The 21,917-nt window shown below is 46.1% G+C and overlaps 1 protein-coding gene across 1 annotated transcript in view; it reads left to right on the forward strand.

Annotated features, from left to right (window-relative positions):
• Positions 1-244: 244 nt before the first annotated feature.
• SYT13 (synaptotagmin 13) overlaps positions 245-21,917 on the forward strand; it is a 39,137-nt gene continuing 17,464 nt past the window's right edge. The window contains exon 1 of the mRNA XM_060105284.1: positions 245-424. Coding sequence (XP_059961267.1) covers positions 245-424 — 180 coding nt within the window. The remainder of the gene's footprint in view (positions 425-21,917) is intronic.

Genomic DNA, 21,917 nt, shown 5'->3' on the forward strand with positions numbered 1-21,917 from the left:
AGAACGGCTCCGGCTCCGGTTAGGGTCGGGGGTCCGGTCACATGCTGGAGGGGAGGGACGCTGGTTGACGCGGAGCTGAGTGCGGGCGCACCAGCTCGCTCCGGGTGCAGCCTCCTGCTCTGACGTCCTCGAGCCGCCCTCCCTCCCCGCCCCTCCAGCGGCTGGAGAGCGGCTGGCGCGCCCGGATCCCAGGCCCGGGAGGTGCGCGGCGGCGGGACAGAGCCCCGCGCGGGGAGCGGGCACCATGGTGCTGTCGGTGCCCGTGATCGCGCTGGGCGCCACGCTGGGCACGGCCACCAGCATCCTCGCGCTGTGCGGGGTCACCTGCCTGTGCCGGCACATGCATCCCAAGAAGCGGGTGCTGCAGCGGGACCTGGACCCCGATCCGGAGAAGGCGAAGCCCGGCGTGCTCCGGTCCCAGCAGGTGAGCGGGGGCGGCGCCTTGGTCTCCCCGGGCCGGGTGGGGTCTCCCGGGCAGCGGCGCGGGAGTGGGTGGCAGGGAATGGTCGGCGTTCTTCTTTGCGCGATAGAGCATGGCGGGGTGTGGGGACGGCGGACGTGCTGGGGACCCTGGTGGGGGGGATGCTGAAGGCCTGGGGGTGGAGGAGGGGTCGGGGAGGATAATGAAGGGTATGGGGGGGACAGGAGAGGAACCGGGACAGCGAACGCTAAAGGGGCGGGCATGGGAGGGAATGGGAAAGCGGGCTTGGATGGGAATGGGGCTGGGAGGGGAGCTGGGGGCTGGGAGGCGAGCGTGGGGATCTGGGAGGAGTGATAAGACCGGGACGCTGTGAGGGGGCCGGGGGAGCGGGCTGTGAGGATTAGGGGAGACTGAGAAGGGAATGTGCAGAATGAGAAGCTCGAATTGGGGGGAAGAAGAAGGGGGTCTTGTGAGAGGGAGGACAGGGGGCCAGGTGCGGGCTGGCACAGGGAGAGCATTGACAGAGTCGAGAAGGGGGAAATCCACCACAATCCAGAGAGGAGGTGGCCGCTGTCGCTGCAGTGGGAGCTGGGGAGGGGCAGTTGGGCTGGGTGTGCCTGGGGTCTGGAGAGGCAGATGAATATGGAGGGGCCTGGAGGACCCTCACCCTGTCCTAGCAGCTCTCAGCTCCAGCCAGACTGAGCGAGTAGCTGAGACCTCCCCGAAGGTGTGTCTGGAGATGCCCCTGGAGACAGGAGGGCTTTTGTCCCATGCCTCAGCTTGTCCCCAGAGACTCTCTGGGCAGGAAATGGGTTGTGTCCCCGTTGTACAGAGCAGCAGAAGGGGTCTGGGAAAGGTTTGGAAGGACTGCGCTACATGGGCTGTGATCTCCAGGACACATTCCCAAGGGGGCGAGTGCAAAATGTCCTCTGGAGACCCGGGAGGAAGTCTGGCTGGAAAGACTGGAGGAAGGCAGGCCCTGGGGCAGGGGGTGACTTAATGACTTCCCAAGGCCCTCTAGATTCCTTCCAGAGCTTAGAGTTCCAGGGGAGGCACTATAAAGCTGTGATTCCACCTTCCTTTTGCCAATTAATTATTCAAAAGCTCAGACCCAGTGGCTCGGGGCCTGTGTCAGTCACTGAGAATGGAAGGAAATGGCTGCTGTCCTTGACCCACTTACAATCCGAGAAAAGTGACATTGACACCGGCAAGAACAGGAGCCAACTGGGCAGTGGGATGTGGGACCCAGAACCATCTGAAATGGGAGTAGTGGGCTACCCACTCCAGGCGGGCACAGGGCGGAGGAGGGGGTGTTGGATGAGCTCTTCTCTAGACGTTGGGTCCTCAACCTCCTTCCCATCCGGCACGCTTCAGGGACAGCCATTCGTCTGCCTTTCACAGTGGTGGCTCTTCAGGTACCGTCTCCTCCCCTTCCCAGAGAGAACCGCTGGGGACAGTGTTGGTGTAAGTGACCTCCGGGGCCCCTTCCAACTCTTTGTCTTACTGAGGACCAGTAGTCCACGCAATGGCGCAATGGCCAATGATCTGTTAAAGACAAACAAGATCATGTGTCTCCCTGGCTTAAAATCCTCCACAACTTCTCACTGAGCTTGGAACAAACACAGCAAACTGGAGCCTGGCACGTACTCTGTGCCAGGCTCCATTCTAAGTGCTTTACACTTAACGCATTTAGCAACTCAATGAAGGACATATACGATGAGCCCAACTTAAAGCTGAAAAAGCTAAGGAGAGGGTGAGTGACTTGCCCAAGGCCACACAGCTCGAGAAGTCTTAGAGCCGGATTCTAGCCAAGTTGGTCTGGCTCTGGAGTCCGTGCTGTTAGCCACTCCACTCTACTTCCTCACCTGCTTGATGTGGCAGTTGTTTACCTCTCCAGCCAAGCTCATGCCAGTTGCCCGCATCATGGGCCGCCTCAGCTTCCCTGGATTTTTTGATCCTTCTTGAAGACATCAACCCTTCCCATTTTCCTCTGGCTATTCACACAGATGGCTCCTTCTCATCCTTTAGGTCTCTTTCTGTTAGAATTTTACCTCCTCAGGGAGGATTTTGTCTACGGCCCCATGTAACAAAGCCCTCCCGCCCATATGTTCTCCATACCTTCCCAATTCTTTTGTAGCACTTGGGGCAGTTGGATGTGATTTTTCGTATCTGTTCACTTGTACAATATTTATTCCCAGCACCTACTCAGTGTCTGGAACCTAGTAGGTGCCCAATAAGCAATTGTTGACAAATAAAGGCATCCCAGTGCCCAGCCGTTGAGTTATTTCTTAAAATGTGGATGCATTTTGCAACCACTGTGCAACCCAGGGCTAGCTCGTAGGGACACAATAAACATTTGTTGATATGTGAGACCCATCCATTCACATCCCTCACTTGGTTCCCTCAGTGACAAGGATTTGGGCCCCTGGGGCTGAATCTGTAGGTGTGAATGTGATGAAACTGAGATCTCACAATGCCGTTTTGGCTCCCATTGTTCTCAGACTGATTCAGCTGCTGACCCAGATAGAGTACACAGAGAAAAGACACTATGTTGACATTTCAAAAAAAGTAAAGGAGGTGGGTATTAGGGGTGGCAGATGGCAGCAGGGTGATGGGCGTGGCACATGTTGACAAAGAGAAGGAGAGTCAGGTAAGGAAGGCTCTCTGAAGATGTTCCTTAAACAGAGAGGGCATGGGGGCTGGGGAAGAGGGTTCTAGATTCCTGTAGCCACTGAGAACTGGGATTTCTCTGGGATATAGAGTGACCGCCCATGTCTCTATAAGTCGCTGATTGTGGTTGCTGGAAAAATTCCTTGGATTTGTTGGCCATGCCTGGGAATCCAGTTTCTGGTCATGAATTGTAGTGATTTTGAAAAGAACTTTGAAGCTTTCCCTGAGGGTTCTTAACCTGAGGTTCACAGACCCCAACAAGGAGTCTGTAGCTAAACTGTAAGGGGTTCTTGGTCTTGGAGAGGAAAAAATTGTATCTTTCTTTTCATTAACTTCTACATGAAACTTAGCATTTTCTGTAAGTAGGAGTATAAACAACACACCACAGGAGTATTAGCAATATCTGTGACTTGGTCCTCAAGGGAAATCACAGATAGTTTCAGAGCACATCACAGCTGTTGCAGATGCTTTACAATAACATTTATGCTCATCTCTAATTCTAAATTATGTACTTATTAAATCCCCTGCTAGATCCTATTATTTAATGAAAGAATAAGAGGCACACATATAACCATTTCCCCGATTGATTTTATTAGATGTACTGTTGTAGTCCTATGTCTTTTATTTGCTGCTTTTCAGACATTCTTCTCCAGACAGCTGAAGGAATCCATCCAGCATCTCCACCATGTGGGAGGGGCAGAGGGTGCTAACCCTCAGTCACCGCCGTTCGTGCCTCCAGCTAGCTTCAATTCATAATTTTTCTTGGCTTTTCTGAAACATACACTGTGAACCCTTTATCCTGCCTTCTTACACAATCCCTCACCCTCACCTGCGTGCAGCCTTTCCAGGGAGGAGAGGGATTCAGTTTCACTACACTGTCCTTGTGATTTGGCAGCATCACCTGGGACCTCCCTCCCTGCGGTCAGCCCAGCTTTCAAAGCTCAGTTATTATGCAGTGGTTACTGGATGCTTGAGCCAGGAGACAGAGCAGAGAGACAGACACGGGTTGTGTGTGTGTGTGTGTGTGTGTGTGTGTGTGTCTGTAATCATCGTCGCTTCACCGCTGCTGCCGCATCTCTTAGCAAGAGGCAGCCAGACCCACTGGTTCCTTCCCCCAGAATTTCCTTTTCATGCTTGTCTGCACAGGCTGTCACTCACAGCATTTCTGGGTCCTTGCAGAGGAAGGCCTCCTTTTGGCAAACCTAAATAACTACAGGGCAAGTAAGGGGAACTGCCCTTTCCCACGGCTCAGTGCCCTGACACTTTAGCACGAGTTGCAGTCCTGTTCTCAGAAAACTTTCGTTTCAGGTCTGATCTTTCTTCCCCTCTGGTGCTTACCTTGCTTACATGAATCTTCTCAAATGAGTCTCAGAGTTCCCAGAGTAACCCTGCTGCTGTCCCCTTGAAGTTATGTGGTCAAAAGCTCCTAGCTCCCAATGCTACTTACTACCAAACTATAAAATCCTACCCTCCTTCCAGCAGAGTTGAGAAGGGAAGTGGCCTGTTTTTTTTTTTTTTGTGGTACACGGGCCCCTCACTGTTGTGGCCTTTCCCATTGCGGAGCACAGGCTCCGGACACACAGGCCCAGCGGCCATGACTCACGGGCCCAGCCGCTCGGCGGCATGTGGGATCCTCCCGGACCAGGGCACGAACCCGTGTCCCCTGCATCGGCAGGCGGACTCTCAACCACTGTGCCACCAGGGAAGCCCGGGAAGTGGCTTTTGATGGAACACCGTGTTAGTTCATTCAGGCTGTTATAAGAAAATACCACAGAGTGGGTAGCTTATAAACAAAAATTTATTTCTCATAGAGCTAGAAGCTGGGAAGTCCAAGATCAAAGTTCTGGCCAATCCAGTGTCTGATGAGGACCTGCTTCCTAGACTTTTGGATGTAACCTTACCTGATGGAAGGGGCAAGGGAGCTCTCTCCTGCCACTTTTATGAGGGCACTAATCATATTTATGAAGGCTCCACCCTCATGGCCTACTCACTCCCAAAAGCCCCACCTAATCTATGACAAAGGAGTTAAGGATATACAACGGAGAAAAGACAGTCTCTTCAATAAGTGGTGCTGGGAAAACTGGACAGCTAAATGTAAAAGAATGAAATTAAAACACTCCCTTACACCATACATGAAAATAAACTCAAAATGGATTAAAACCCCACCTCCTAACATTTTCACAATATTGATTCTTCCAATCCAAGAACATGGTACATCTCTCCATCTGTTTGTGTCATCTTTGATTTAAGGGGGCACAAACATTCAGACTACAGCAAACACTAATAGATTCAATGTTTTTAAGAAATAATTTAAACATATGCTGTATTTTTATCAAACAACATATGTATAGTGGAGTCTTCCTCCACACCCCCAAGCTCAAGGAGAGTATTTCATTTTCCTTGTATCCCTGACAATAGCCGGTGTGATAACGGGCACATGATAACCCTTCAATGTATATTTTGAGTGAAATCATCATATCGTGACATAACACTGAATAAGAGAATGAAGATGCAAAAGAATGCACGTGGTTAAGTGTCCATTTCCACAAGATTTGAATTCAAGCCCATTTATGTCTGGGCTTTCTGCTGGGGGCAGATAATGACTAGGGCAGAGTCGGGGAGCTTCCCAGCTTTTGTTTATAAGCTCTGCTGCTTGATGTGGTGCTGGTTACACAGCTGTGTCCACTTTATGAAAGAAAATTTATCCAGCTCTACATTTATGATTTGTGTACTTTTCTGTATGTAGTTATAACTCAGTAAAGTTTTTATTATTTGTCAAGTTGTGATGTAATGTTTGTGAACACTGATTTAGTATCAAGCCAGTATTTTGTTTTTTAACATCTTTATTGGGGTATAATTGCTTTACAATGTTGTGTTAGTTTCTGCTCTATAACGAAGTGAATCAGCTATATGTATACATATATCCCCATATCCCCTCCCTCTTGAACCTCCCTCCTACCCTCCCTATCCCACCCCTCTAGGTGGTCACAAAGCACCAAGCTGATCTCCCTGTGCTATGCAGCTGCTTCCCACTAGCTATCTATTTTACATTTGGTAGTGTATATAAGTCCATGCCACTCTCTCACTTCATCCCAGCTTACCCTTCCACCTCCCCGTCAAGCTAGTGTTTTTAATACCAGGATGATTTGGGGACTATAATCAAGAGACGTGGCCCTCCTTTTTGTGGTCCATTATACATCACCTCTCCGGCCCTGTCTGCCTTCTTCTGCTACTCCTGTAGCCACCTCCTCCTTCAGACTAGGGACTGGAGAACATCAACGTGGCCTGATTAACTCTCCCACCTGTTTTCCTCTTCCTTAGACCACTGGAGAAACATCCTCTCAGCTCACTTGTCTGAATGCAGACTTGTCAGAGTGAGGATGGATCAGAGCCCCGATCTGCATTTCATCAGCTAATAAGCTCACTCACTAAAGGTTAATGAACACGTGCTAGGCACTGGGATGCAGCAATAAAAAGACAGGTGCATGCTGTTCCCTGCAAGTGGGGAGGTAGACAGTGAAGCCAGCAGTTGCCGTGAAGTGTGTTACAGTGCTACCATGACAGGCGAGGTATGAGGGGCCACGGGAAACACTTAGGGTGGGAATCCCCACCTTTGGCCCAAAGTAGAACTTTCTCCAGTTCTCGCTGGCTACTCTGACGATGTCTCCCCTCTACGTCAGTGATCGCAGGAAGCCAACATGAATTGCTAACCCCACTCCTGGAACTGATTTGACCCTGGACTGACGTAAGGTCTGACCTCCTTGGATTCTCAGCCCTTTTAAATAATTGATTTCTCAGCTGATCTCCTGGCTGGTAAACTTTCCTGTTCATATAAACAAACAAACAAACAAACAAAAAATAGATCCATTTCCACAGAATAATAAAGAATAGTGATACCATAGCTAACATTTATTGGGTTCTTTATGTGTGCCAGACACTGTTCTAAGCTCTTTAACCATATTAATTTTATCCTCACAATAGCCCTATGAAATATGCATAATTATTACTTACGTTTTTGTTTTTTGTTTTTGCGGTACGCGGGCCAATCACTGCTGTGGCCTCTCCCGCTGCGGAGCACAGGCTCCGGACGCGCAGGCTCAGCGGCCATGGCTCACGGGCCCAGCTGCTCCGCGGCATGCGGGATCTTCCCGGACCGGGGCATGAACCCGTGTCCCCTGCATCGGCAGGCGGACTCTCAACCACTGTGCCACCAGGGAAGCCCTACTTATGTTTTACACATGAGAACAGTAAAACACAGAGCACTTAAGTAACTTAGTGGCAGAGCTGGGAATCAAATTTAGGAATTCTGGTTCCAGAGCCCACACGTCTGACCACTAGGCTGAAGATTAGCAGAAAAAACTAGTCAAAATTTTACTTGAGCCACTGAGTTTCCCCAGATATGGCATAAAAGTGTCTACAATATATGAATCTTTGCAGGTCAAAGATTTGCAGAAACCTTTCCCAAAGTTTTGGATGTCTTTGCTCCCTCTTGCTTCTACCATGCTTCAATCACTGGGTGCAGCCCTGGGCCCTCCAGAGAAATTTACACAGTAGACATGTTTGGGCTGGTCACTTAGCAACAGGGAAGACAGTTTGAATTTTGCATCAAGAAATTAGCATAGATTATTTCAAGGAGATGAGCGCACACCCATTGGAAACGCTTGGCCCTTTGAAACATACATAATGTGGACTTTTGGTCTGTGTCCATCAATCCCTTCCTGGTGGCAGGTCCCAGACCCGTCACGTCTTTTTCCCTCTCTAGTTTCTCCTCTGGTTCAGCATGTAGATAATTCCTGTTCATGGCTCTCCTCTTCATGTGATTGACGGTTCACTAGCACCTTTTGTTAATTCCAGCGGAAAGTACTGCTGCATCTTTTGACATTTTTAGATTTCCAGATACTAGCCCGGATTATCTGGGGTACAAGAAGAGGAATAGAGAGCCCATCAGAGCACAATGGAAGAAACACCTGGACGAGAAATCAGAGGGGCTTAAGTTGAAGGCAGAAGGAAGGGGAGAGACTGGCAGGTTGGGGAAGCAGCAGACCCAGAAGACAAAGAAAAGGAGACAAGTTAAAGAGTGACTGACCATCCCAGAGTCAGAGACCAGAGAGAGAAATCAGAATATGTGTGGATGATCCCTGCACTGTCCATGCTATTGATCTACAATTTCCCCAAAACCAGTAACAGCTCATCTCCGACTTGTTCCTTGATGTTACTGCCTTCACTACATCCGGAGCTTATTTCTGCTAACACTGGGAAACCCTGCTTTGAGGATGGAGGAGAAGAACTTCACAGAAACAGGTTTTAAGAACTAAGGGATTCTTGGACTTCCCTGGTGGCACAGTAGTTAAGAATCCACCTGCCAATGCAGGGGGCATGGGTTCAAGCCCTGGTCTGGGAAGATCCCACATGCAGCGGAGCAACTAAGTCCGTGCGCCACAACTACAGAGGCTGCTCTCTAGAGGCCGCGAGCCACAACTACTGAGCCAGCAAGCCGCAACTACTAAGGCCTGCGTGCCTAGAGCCCGTGCTCCGCAACAAGAGAAGCCACAGCTACGAGAAGTCTGAGCACCGCAACGAAGAGTAGCCCCCTCTCGCTGCAACTAGAGAAAGGCCGCGCACAGCAATGAAGACCCAACACAGCCAAAAATAAATAAAATAAAATAAATTAATTTTTTAAAAAAAGCTTTAATAAAAAAAGAGAACTAGGGATTCTGAATGTACGTGTCTGAATCAACACACATGTGCATACAAAGGGCCCCCTATAGCCAATTTGTTAAGAAATCATGAGTTAGTTAGGAGATTTCTAAAGGAAAACAGATGAAAAAGCTATATCTATTCCTTCCTCCTATCTCTCTCAATTATGTTTATTGAGTGCAGACCTGTGCCAGGTACTGTGCTGGGGCTGGGGATACAGGAACCGCCCCCTCCTCAATGACACAGTGACCTTTCTCAGCCTTTATGAAACTTACATTGTAAGGGGGGAAACCAGAGTTAGCAGAAGAAGAGCACAGATCAATGAAAATGTGTGATGGTGGCAAGTGACCTAAAGAGAAAGTTCTGGTGCTACGAGAGGGTAAGGTGGAACTGATCCAGGTGAACAGGTCAGGGAAGGCTTTCCTGGAGGGAGTGATGGCCAAGCTGAGAGCTGGCATAGGAGGGGAAGTTAACCAGGGCAATGGGGAGGGGTGTGAGGGGTTTCAGATAGGAATGAGGCCGTGCAAAGGTCCTGGGACAGGAGACAGCCTAGCACTTAGGAGGGCCCAGGGAAAAGTCAGTGTGCCTGGAGAGCAGAGAGAAAGGATGCTCAGTGTATGATGAGGCTGGGAGGTGGACAGGAGCCTGGGCAAGCAGGGTATTGCAGACCATGGGCAGGTTCCTCCATTCCTTTATTCATTTATGTATCAAACATTTATTAAGGCCTACGTGAGGGACACTGACCTGTGTACTGACAGTGTGAAGGCTACAGTTATTTTCAAAGCTTTTTAAAGTTAAGGTGAAATTCACATAAAGTTAACCATTTTTAAGTATACGAATCAGTAGCATCTAGTACATTCACAATGTTGGACACTCACTACCTCCATCTAGTTCTAAGACATTTTTACTCCCCCTGAAGAAAACTCCATCCCCATTAAGCAGACACGATTCCTCTCTCTCTCTGCCTTCAGCCTCTGGAAACCACCAGTCTGTTTTCTGTCTTTATGGATTTGCCTCTTCTGGACGTTTCATATATTTGGAATTTTAAAATCGGTGACTTTTTGTGCCTGGCTTCTTTCACTTAGCATAGTGTTTTCAAGATTCACTCATGTTGTAGCGTGTATGAGGAGTTTATTTCTCTTTATGGCTGAATAACAACCCATTATATGTACATGCCTCACTTTGTTTATCCGTTCATTTGTTGATGAACATTTGGGTTGACTCTACCTTTTTGGTTATTGGAATAGGGCTGCTATGTACATTCCTGTACAAGTATTTGTTTGCGTACCTGTTTTCAATGCTTTCAAGTATATACTTAGGAGTGGAATTGCTGGGTCCTATGATAATTCTATGTTTAACTTTTTGAGGAACCTCCAGTTGCTTTCCACAGCAACTGCACCTTTTACAGTCCCACCAGCAAGGCATGAGAGTTCCAGTTTCTTCACATCTTTGCCAACACTTATTATTTTCCCATTTTTTGTTGTTATTTTTTGTTCTTTATTATAGCCATCCTAGTGGGTGTGAAGTACTTTCTAGGCTTTTAATTTTTTTTAAAAATCCAAACTCTTATTTTTAAAATCTTCATCAGAATCTTGGACGTTTTCGATGAGCATTTCTACTCTGTATTGAATGCCAGTTACAGAGAATCCACATGGGCACACCCGTAAAATCATGTCATGGTTCCTGAGTCTCACAAGAGGAGTGGAGTGTGCAGCGGTGCTTGCTCCCCTGCTCTCCCAGCAAATTTGCACCTGCTACTCCATCCTTTAAATATGATGCATGTTGTCACTGTCACCTTCCTCATTCTTTGCCCCAAGCTTTAGTCCCTCATGGGTCCCAATCTGCTTCACCTAGTTTCCTGGGGGCCCTACAAACCCAGGTCCAGTTGAGGTGCTATTTACTACTTTTCAACATCATTTCCTCACGTTGGCATCATCAGGGCAGTGTGATGCCAGGAGGAGGAGCCTTGATCCCCTACCGTATCCATTCACTGCACACACACAAACTTTCCCACCAAGGAGTTCCCTAAGTGCTAATTAAACAAAGGGTGTTTTAACTGATTCATATTATAGCACATTCCTGGGAGAGTTTTACATGGTGTTTAAGAGCATTACAGCAATACACAGTGATATTTTGGGAAGCTGATTGAGGTTTTTGGGTGGACTTGGAATGCATTATAATTTTCCCCATTTAAAATAGTGGAATACAAGTGACTGCTCTCTGAAATTCACTAGCCAGCACGTTTCCATGAGCAGATTAGAGTCAAATAATGAGGGGTGGTTGCATGTATGAATATGTGCATATGCATGTGTAAATGTGAATATGCACATATGCATATATGAATGAGAGAAAGGGGAGGAACAGCCCATGGAAAATCTGTGAAACTGAGTCTTAGTCCATCTGGCAGAGACCCTAGGGTACCTTGACATATTTCATTGACTCCCTCCACCCTCCACTCATTAAATCCAAGACATACTTTTCCTTCGTAGAAAAACTGAGCAGGCTTTGCAGAGAGCAAGAGAGGTGAGGAGAAATGTTGAATGACTGCATGAGTCATTGGACGGATGGATAGATGAATGGGGAGGAGATTCATGGGGCCACCGCCTCTGCTTGCAGCCAGAATAAAAATCACAAGCACAGAAATGCCGGGGAAGGTGCTGAGCTTGTGGAAGAATCTCTGTGCTCAGCTTCAGTGACACCTTATGGAATCAAGACAAGCCTGGAGGGCGTGGTGGCTTCACTTTGTATTGGTTTCCCTCCCTTCTAGCCTCTGTTCACGCAGCTGACATTGGAGACAGTTTAAAAAATCTCCCGTTGCAAAGATGAATGAGATAATGCCCTGGGGGGACCACGTTTTACTTGGAAAATCATTATAAACCACGTAGTTTTGGACTTGCTGTTAAGAGGGATGTAAGTTACTGAGGCCGGAGAGTGAAGACTTTGCTTTTCAAACAGAATTAAGAATGATGTTTTGGTGAGTTCCCTGGTGGTCTAGTGGTTAGGATTCAGCAATTTCACCGCCATGCGCGGGTTCAATCCCTGGTCGGGGAACTGAGATCCCATGCAGTGCGGCCAAAAAAAGAAAAAAGAATGGTATTTTGGAGAGGAGTGCATTTGAAGATGAAGAGGAAGTTGGGGAAGAGCAGTTTGGTTGGGCAACTAGAAGACTTGCTGGAAACAGCTGCAGAATGAAGCTTAGAATAATTTCGGAGAGCTCTAAGCTCATTCCGTGTTTCACATCCCGCCTCCCCTCCACCCTTTCTCACAGTGCACTCCCCAAGCATCTTAGAATGCGTTTTTATTTCCAGCACAGTCTGTTCACAAAGAAAGGGCAAGGATACCAGAGAGATGTACATACAGTGAAGGCAGTGATGGTACCTCAAGAGACGAAACTCCATAGGAAAATGTCAACGTGGTCTCAGGGCATTTTGGCACATTCCCTGCAAATGCATCATCTAATAAGCCCGTCTCTTACTTTGCAATGGATCCTTTAAGTAGCAACAGGACTGTCGCCCTTTGTGTGACAGCCTCATTACAAAACTTGCAGAGACAAAGGACCAAAGGACGGAAAGGAATGAACAGGAGCAAGGAACGAACAGGAGCATAGGTATCCCGTTGGTAACCACTACATGGTAGACTTGGGTTTGTTTTTGGATACCCACCAGTATTAGTTTTAGGTAAGAACAATATAGTTTTTTGAGACGACTCAAAAGAGGAAATTACCTCTTAGAATGAAAATGTTCATTTCAGGATCAAGCCACTGAGATATAACAGGAAGCAAATTAGACTTAGACCCCAAGCCTGAATGTGAATTCAACCTCCAGCATTCTCCAGCTAAATGACCTTGGCCATTCAAATCCCACTTTCCTCATCGACAAAACAGAGGTGACAACAATAAGGTTCTAAAGACTAATTGAGATAACGCTTTTGAAAGCACCCAACACTGTCAGCACCAGTCACTACTCAGAGTATATTTCAAGTATCTCTGAATCCTTTTCTTATTTATCCTTTACCAAGGCAATGACTTGTCTGTATGTTCATTACATAGGAAAGAGAGATTTCATAAAAAGTATTCCAGATGTGAAAAATGAAAGCCCTCTGTTGGGATGGGAAGGGTGGGCATGAACATTACACTTCTAGGATATTCATTCAAAAAATATTTCTTGATGCCCTATCATGTGCAAGACACTGAGTTAGCAATAGGGACACCGCAGTGACTGGGCAGACAACATCCCTGACCTGCAGCTCATGTTCTACAGGTAGAGATCTTCATTACACCATCGTACAAATGAATATAAATCTAACTGTATTAGGTGTGGTAAGGAAAGCAAGAGTTCTCTCAAGAAGTGATAACTCACTAGTGCTCCAATCTTAGCATATTTGGAGACTCCCTTCAGTAAAAACATTTTGAGCTTGTACCCCTTATACATGTATATTTAATTCTTTGTGAAGCATATGTAGGCTTCATATTATGTATACATATTGCTCTACTAATATATTGTGTCCATAATAAAACATGCACAAACATAGACCTTTCAAAACAATAATGCAAAAATAAATTATAAAATGAGATTCTGTAATTTTCTTCCATACAAAAGATGGACTGTCTTACACACCCCTGTAACATTCAGTTAGTGCCATTTACTAGGTAAAGGTATTGGGGATGAGCGTTTGAAGTCTTCTAGGCATAGGGCATGTGCAAAGGCCCCGTGGAAAGAAGAAATATCACTTAGGAGGGACTGAAAGAAGGCCAAAGTGGGTAGAGCACAGAGGGCACAGGAGGGAGTGACTGCAAGCAAGCGAGGTGGGTCAGGCCAGAGAGCACCACACCGGGCCTTCTGGGCCACCATTAGTATTTGGCTCTTTATCCCAAGAGCAAATGAAGCTACTGAAAGGTCTTAAGCAAGATGTGACGTGGTCAGATTTAGGCCATGAAAACATCCTTTTGGGTGGGGAAAGCGTAGAACTGGGGATACCAAGGAAACCCTGAAAAGAGACCATGATGGCTTGAGCCACTATGATGGCGGCAGTAGTTTGGAGAGGTGTTTAGAAAATAAATTGACTGGCTTTGTCTGTGGGTTGGGTGTGGGCTTCAGGAAGAGAGAGGAGTTAGGGACGATGCTAAGTGTTTCACTTAGGATGGTGGTTGCAATCAATGAAACAAGGATGAGGCCATGGATTTCAAGTCATGAGTTCACCTTTGTGCAGGACAAGTGTGAGGAGCCTTTGACCTATCTCCATGAAGATGTCAATTGTGCTGGTGGTTCCACAGGTCTGGAGCTCACAGTCTGGCTGTGATATATATTGGGGAATAGCAACCACAGCCATGAGCATGGCTGAGACCACCTGGGAAGAGTGCAGAATGAGAGGGAAGAGGGCCTAAGAACAAGTACCGAGGACGCCAACATTTCATGAGACAAGGAGGGGTGGCCAGAGAGGAAGGAGAAAAACTGGAGAATGTGATATCAAAATAATAACAATAACAAGAGAAAAACTTTTGAAGAAGAAGGGAGTCACTGAGAAGTCAAGTAAGGTAAGACTGAAAAAAACCATAGGAATGAGACAGTGAAGGTTACCAGTGACCTTGGAGACCAACAGTGACCTTCAGTGGGCTGACGGGGCCTCTGGGAAAGTGCTGTAGAGTGGCTGGAAAGTGAGGAATGAGAACAGCATTGAGTATAGGCAGTTCTTTTGAGATGCATGACTGCAAAGGGTGGAGAGGGCTAGGGCTGGGGCTGAGCAGGGGATAAGACGTCAAAGGAATATTGAGCACAGTTGAAAGCTGAATGGGAAGGAGCCAGCTGAAAGAGAAGGATGAACGTTCAAGAGAGAGGGAGAGAGAGATTAAAAAAAAAAAAGCTAGTGTAAGGATCCCACATGGGCGGATGGGTCACAAGGCTCGGATGGAAGAACTGGCCCTGGAGGGAGGGAGAGTGGGAGACACCTCCTGCAGTGTCACAGGACAGGGACGGGCACAGCATCTGTCTGGAGAAGAAGGGCAGCTCGCTGTGTCTGTTAACAGGACACTAAGGGGCTTCCGTTCTCTTGGTTTCCTTTTTCTCTATGAAGGAAGTCAGAGGAGAGAGAGAAATTCCAAAATGTGGGCTTGAGGGAGGAGTTAGGGAAACAGTAGGATTTCTGGAGAGGACTGAGTTTAAGGTTGGAGATCCTGAATTTATCATGGAACCATCCACCCTGTCTAGGTGACTCTCTTGCGGCACAGGGCTATTTGATGCAGCATCATGGTTTAGCAGGGCTCATCCACCACTGGAGTTTCACCACGTGGCATCAGGGAAAGGATGGGGAGGCAAGGGAGGGTATTGTTGACATCATGGCCCATTTTCTCATTTGATCCAGCATCTAGTATGGTGCTTTGCACCTCTCGAAGTTTTTAATATGTGCTTGCCAAACAGACACACCTGTGGGTTGGAAGCTTCAGGGCTTGAAGCTTGAAATGAGCTGAGGAAAAATATTTGATCTTTATAGTAAATTGGACCTTTATCAAATATTCTGATATTATTGACCTTCCATGATCTAATTGTATTTTGTGACAACATTGTGTAGACTGCTCAAATGTTGGCCCTTGTCATGCAGAAGGGAAATCCAATCGATTTGGATCCCATTTAAGAGAAGGAACAGCTATATCTAGGGATGATACTCACCAGCTTTGAGTCAGCCAAAGTGACAGATGGGAAGAGAATATTAGAAGGAGCCCCCTAGTGGCTGTCCCTTCCTTGAAATCTCCTTGCTGCCGTCCCTTGAAATCTCCATGAAAGTCCCATGGTAAAGAATTAAAAAAAAAAAAAAAAAAGTATATATATAACTGAATCATGTTGCTTTACAGCAGAAATTAACACAACATTGTAAATCAACTCTATTTCAATTAAAAAATAAATAAATAAATAAAGTCACATGGAAGAATCAATTTGTTGCCCAAACATTGCTGTGACTGTAGACATCCAGTGACACTCAGGGACTGTTTTTTTGGAAAAAGAAAGAGACTCGAGAGATAATAATGGAGGTACTTTTCCTTGATGCAGCTCTCTTGGATTCTTCCTTCTCCCTACACATCGCTCCACCCCTAAGCATTGTCAACTCTACTACCTGGGAGAAGTCTTCAGCATTGGAGGCCCTTCACAGCCTGGCCTCACAATTCTTTTGCAAATCCATCCCTCAGCTCCAACCTTTCTCTTCAGCTGGTTTGCCAGACTCACCACACCCTGAGCATGCTCCCCTCTGTACTCAGGCTGCTGCTTTTCTCTCCATTTGAGATACCTCTGCCTCTCCTCTCCATAGTTACCCTTGAATGTTGGGCTGAAGCTGCTTCTCCAGGAAGCCTTCTCTGATCTCACTGACTTTGAGGAACTCCTCTTTAGGTCTTCTGTAGCACAGAGTCCAGACCTTTGGCCTTTTAATTCTACCTTCTTTACTTATTTCCCTTTTGTAACGTATGCGTCAGGAGGAGCAAATAGCTTTCATCTTGCATAACAATTCTTATTAATTGGTAGTGGCTTCCTGGATCCCTGATCTGAACAAGCTGTGTCTGATCACAGCAGGAAAGAACATTTTGATCGATTAGTCATGTCTGCCATGGGCAGAGGGTAGAAGAGTTGTAGCATCAGAGCCTCATATTTCCATTTATGGAATATCTCACCTCCACCATTGGATGATAAACTTCCCAAGGGCAGAGAATTATTCTGTGGTACATAGGGTGGTTGACTACATAGTTAGCAGGCAACAAGTGTGTGCTGATTTCTGTTTGGGCAGACATCTGAAGGTTGGTTAATTGGAGGGTTTTGGCTTAAAACCAAAATATAAGGAGAATCTAGTTTTGAAGCCTCGTTTTACAACTTGGCAGTTTTTTATACCACTGGGTTAGAAATTGATGTGCTTTCCAAATGTCTACACATGAGTGGAAGGAAGTCTTCAATTAGTGGTTTTCTGCACGTTTTTTCTGAGCTGCATCACCTTTGATGGGTGCTATTCACATACTTGACGGGTTCTGCAGAATTCATCTCCTTTCTCTCCCACTCAGAAAAGCATATTAGGGGCTTCTCTGGTGGCGCAGTGGTTGAGAGTCCGCCTGCTGATGCAGGGGACACGGGTTCGTGCCCCGGTCCGGGAAGATCCCACATGCCGCGGAGCGGCTGGGCTGGTGAGCCATGGCTGCTGAGCCTGCACGTCCGGAGCCTGTGCTCCGCAGCGGGAGAGGCCACAACAGTGAGAGGCCCGTGTACCACAAAAAAAAAAAAAAAAAAGAAAGAAAGAAAAGCATATTAGAACACAAATGTGTGAAAGAGGTATTGTTATAAGAAAAACCCTGAATGTGCTCTAATCAATTTTTTAAATGAGTCAAAAACTATCAAATTTCAGTACTTCAGCCATCATATGTAGTATAGTGGCATAATAACAAGGTTGGAAATTGTTGCTTTTGTCAATGGTTTCATCAATTATCCAAGCATCATAGAATCAAGAAATCCTGTAACTATTCTGAAACAAGATCCTGAATTCAATGTCAAGAGGGTATATAACCATATTTTCCAACCTTTAATACCAAACTGCCTGTCTTACATTAAAAACATGGCTCCCATAAATCAGAAACTGAGAAAAAAAAATCTAAAGTATCCAAATGGACACTGTTGCTTAAGACCACGAGACCAATACCAAGTAAGCATGTGTGTTCCCATCTTATCCAAATTGATGCTGATACAGGGCTGAGATCCCCCTCCTACACATGGACTCAGTTTAAAGAAAGACTTTTAAGTCTCTAGTGAACCAATACAGTGGAGGGGGCAGTGGAATTTTAAAAGTTAAAGGCTGGTTGGGGGACTTGGCTCAGAGATGAAACCCATTGTCAACAGCCGTGCTATGATAGCTGGAGATGGGAGGATAAGGATGGATAGGTGGGAAGGGAAGGCCAGGTTTGAGCCCCAGTTTACTGACCAGGGGAGTTTTCTGTGCCCCTTTAAAATAACCTAGCTTTGAAACAACGCTTCTGACGAGTCTTGATTAGGTTATAACATAGTTTTGACCTTGTTGTAGCTCAGGTCACAAGTGAAACACATTTTCTGCAAAAGGAATGTCAAACCCAGATTCAGAACTGAAAGCAGGAGCAAAGCTGATGCCCAAACACGCAGGCAGGTCATTACACAACAACCAGGTGGGGAGGGGCATGGGGTCATCAATCTAATGATGTGAGATGTAACAGCACATCAAATGCAATGATCTGGACGTTTCCATTTTTACCAGTTTATGGTTGGTATCCAGAGACATAGTCCGCAGGGCACCATGCTGCGAAATGTCACTTAGCAGCACTGGCTTCATGGTGGACTCGTGGTCCAAGTCTAGAGCTCTCATACATTAGCTGTGGGATCCTGGACAAGTTTCAATGTCTCTGAGTCTCAACTTCCTCCTCTGTAGAGAAAGGAATTAAGTTATTTTTATTTATTAACACTAGGGTATAGAAAAGAGAAAACAGTAGGCACTTATCTCTAGGGTTGTGTGAGGGTCAAATGCAGTAAAGTCTGTTGCTCTTTGCAGAGCCTCTGCTGCAGAGGAAGTGGTAGAGAGATGGTGGCCATATTGCCCTTTCAGGCTTTGTGATATAACTGATGGAGTCAATGCAGCACCACCTACAAGATTCTCTGGGTGGGACTTGCCATTGTGTGGTTTCCAGCCCTGTGGAATTATTGTTTTTAAAATCTGCATTTGAATTCTGTGTCTTCCAGAAGAATGGGGATAATGGCAACACTCATTGCCCCTCCTTTTCTCGTAGAGCTTTACGCTTTGGTGGTACCCGCTGTTCTCTGAACACACAGCAGACTTTCACGTGGCTTCCTTGACCCAGAAAGCCCTTCCCCCACTTCTGCACCTGTCAAACTGCTGCCCGGGCTTTGGGGCGAGGCTGGGGGGGGCAGCAACCAAAAGTCAGAGTCTCTGAATAGTTATGAAGTTCTCCTCCCATTATACACCCCACCCGACCCTGTCCCTTCCCCGGGCAAAGTTTGATGTGCTTCTATGCACTCTGGCTCGTGTTTCCACTGGTCTCCGTCATAGTGATTATTAGTATACTAATACCCCCACCGCCCACCCTCCTTCACCAGCCATCCACGCATTGATTCCATCAATGATCATTGAGCTGTTTGTGGGGAGCTGAGAGGACGTGACAGGAGGAGGTCGTGCCTGTGAGCAGCTCACCACACAAGAGGACGTTTCTCCATCTACCCTGCCTGGCGTTCTAGGACCTCCCCCAAACCAGGGCGTCCCCACGTGAGCCTCAGGGACCACCTGTATCACAGTCACCCTAGGGAGCTTCTTAGACACACAGATTCTTTAGGATCCACCTAAGACCTCTGAGTCAAGGCAGGGGAGGCACTTGGGAATCTGATTTTTACATTCTCCCAGGTGAAATTTCTACACATCAAAGTGTGGAACCAGCGCTTCAACTCTGTTCCTCTGACTAAAGGGCATGCAGGGGCAGAGTAAAGGGTGGCGAGGCCAGGCAGTGGCCCAAGCAACAGTTTAAGGGGCACAGAGCATGGGTGAACAGTGAAGGATGACTACAGATATGAGGAGGTGGGAAAGGGCTGGAAGCACCACAGAGCAGGTAAACAGAGGACTCTGGAGAGAGCCAGCTTGGGTTTGAACCTTGCCTCTACTACTCACTAGCTGGCTGTGCATCCTGACCTGTAAAATGGGATTGATCATAGCAGCACTTCCTGATAGGGTTATTATGAGGATTCAGGGAGCTCATATTGGAACAGTACAGGGCACAGGTGGGCAGAACCACAAGATGGAAGAGGCTGAGAGGACTCTGAGTTTGGAGAACAGCCAGCAGACCCTTTAAGACTGAGAGAAATCAGCTTTTATTGTGTTTAGCCACTGAGGTTGGGGGTTGTTACATAGCAGGTGGTCTTCCCTGACTAATACAAGGTCATGAACAAGTGTCCTGCTAGCCAAGAAGGTTCAATCAGTTGTAGGTGCCTGCAAGGATGCTCCACAGAGGGAATGGGCAGAGAGGGTCAAGGCTTTGGGTTGTTAAGAGCTTCTATAGCCGCACCTCAAATTCTCTTTAGAGGAGTTATCTATACAGTTGGAATGAAAATTTGGACAGATGGTTGTTCACACAGACTCTAGGAGTTCATCCTTCCCTGGAAGCAAAATGACTGTTTTTCTCAGTTAACTTCTAGCTTGATTTATTGCATGTTGTCCAACATAGGAAGAAAGAGTCCTGCTTCTCCACTAGGGCACGCATGTGTATGTATGTGTGTGTGTGTGTGTGTGTGTGTGTGTGTGTGTTGGGGAGCAGAGGGAATGTGGTACTAGCCAGTGTCCTGCAAAATATCCGAAGTCACAAAATAAATAAGCGAAAATTTTCTGTCCTGATGGTAATTTAAAACATTTTAATACTAAAACAATCATATGGAGTCAAATACAAAAAGTCACATGAACTTTAAGATGGAACTGGAGATTTCATGAAAGAATCCCAATTACTCCAGAAGACTTCCCATTCTCTGGAGTATGTGTTACCTTCGTCTGCCTCTGGTGCTGCTTTGGAAGGAAAGTTTGAGAAACACTGACCCAGAGACCAGTGGATCCTAACTACAGGTCCACAGACAGGTTCTGGGCTGGCCATGTGTAGGAATCACTTGGGACACTCACTCAACATTCAGATTCTTATGCCCACCCCAGAAAACCTAATTCAGCAGGTGGGCAAGAGGCATGTGTTTGTGTGTGTGTGTGTGTGTATGTATCTCTATCTAAATTTTATTGAGGTACTGTTGTCATATAGTGAAATGCACACATCCCAAGTCACTAATTTGATCAATTTTGACAAAGCTATCCTCTAGGCTCTAACCCACACTTCTACCATGCCTCTTACCACTCAGTTCTCCCCAGTAGCTTTCAGAACCACTGTTCTGATTTCTATCATCATTCATTAGTTTCCCCTGTCCTAAAACTTCATCTACATCAGTGTTTCTCAATCACGGCACTATTTACATTGGGGTGAGATAATTCTTTGTTGTGGGGAGCGGTCCTGTGCATTGTAGGATGATGGCTAGCAGCATTCTGGCCTCTACCCGATAGCAGCCTCCACCTCCAGCTGTGACAACCAAGAATGTCTCCAGATATTGCAAACGTCCCCTGAGTTGAGAACCACTGATATAAATGGAATCACACAGTATAGATGCTTATGTATTATGCCTTCTTTTGTTTACCATGTTTTTGCAATTTTTCCCTGTTGTTGAGTATATTCACAATTCCTTTCTTTACTGTTAAGGAGTTTACCATTGTAAGAATATGCCACAATGTACCTACCCATTCTCCTGCTGATGGACACTTGGGCTGCTTTCTGTTTTTGGCTAGTATGACTGAAGTTACCATCAATATTCATGTATAAGTCTTTTTGTCAACATGTATTTTAATCTTCTTTGGAAAAGTACCTAGTAGTGGAATTGTTGGGTCATAGGGTAGATATATGTTTAACTTTTAAGAAACTACCAGTTGTTATTTACAGTGGCTAAGACATGGAAGCAACCTAAATGTCCATCAACAGATGAATGGATAAAGAAGGTGTGGTGCATATATACAATGGAATACTACTCAGCCATAAAAAAGAATGAAATCATGCCATTTGCAGCAACATGGATGGACCTAGAGATTATCATACTAAGTGAAGTCAGAAAGAGAAAGACAAATACCATAAGATATCACTTATATGTGGAATCTAAAATATGATACAAATGAACTTTTTTACAAAACAGAAACAGACTCACAGACATTGAAAACAAATTTATGGTTACCAAAGGGGAAAGGGGGTTGGGGGAGAGATAAATTAGGAGTTGGGAATTAGCAGATACAAACTACTATATATAAAATAGATAAACAACACGGTTCTACTGTATAGCACAGGGAACTATATTCAATATCCTATAATAAATCATAATGGTAAAAATATGAAAAAGAATATATATATTCTTTTGTGCTAAAAAATATGAAAAAGAATATAGATACTGGCCCCAATGCATAAATCAAAAACTTTACATAGACTCCAGGGTCAAATAAATATTTCCAACATTCGCCAAGGGCTTGCCATGCCAGCCTGTGTGCTAAGAGCTTACACCCAATT

This window comes from Mesoplodon densirostris, chromosome 7 (assembly GCF_025265405.1).
Source record: "Mesoplodon densirostris isolate mMesDen1 chromosome 7, mMesDen1 primary haplotype, whole genome shotgun sequence".
In the NCBI taxonomy this organism is placed as follows: Eukaryota; Metazoa; Chordata; class Mammalia; order Artiodactyla; family Ziphiidae; genus Mesoplodon; species Mesoplodon densirostris.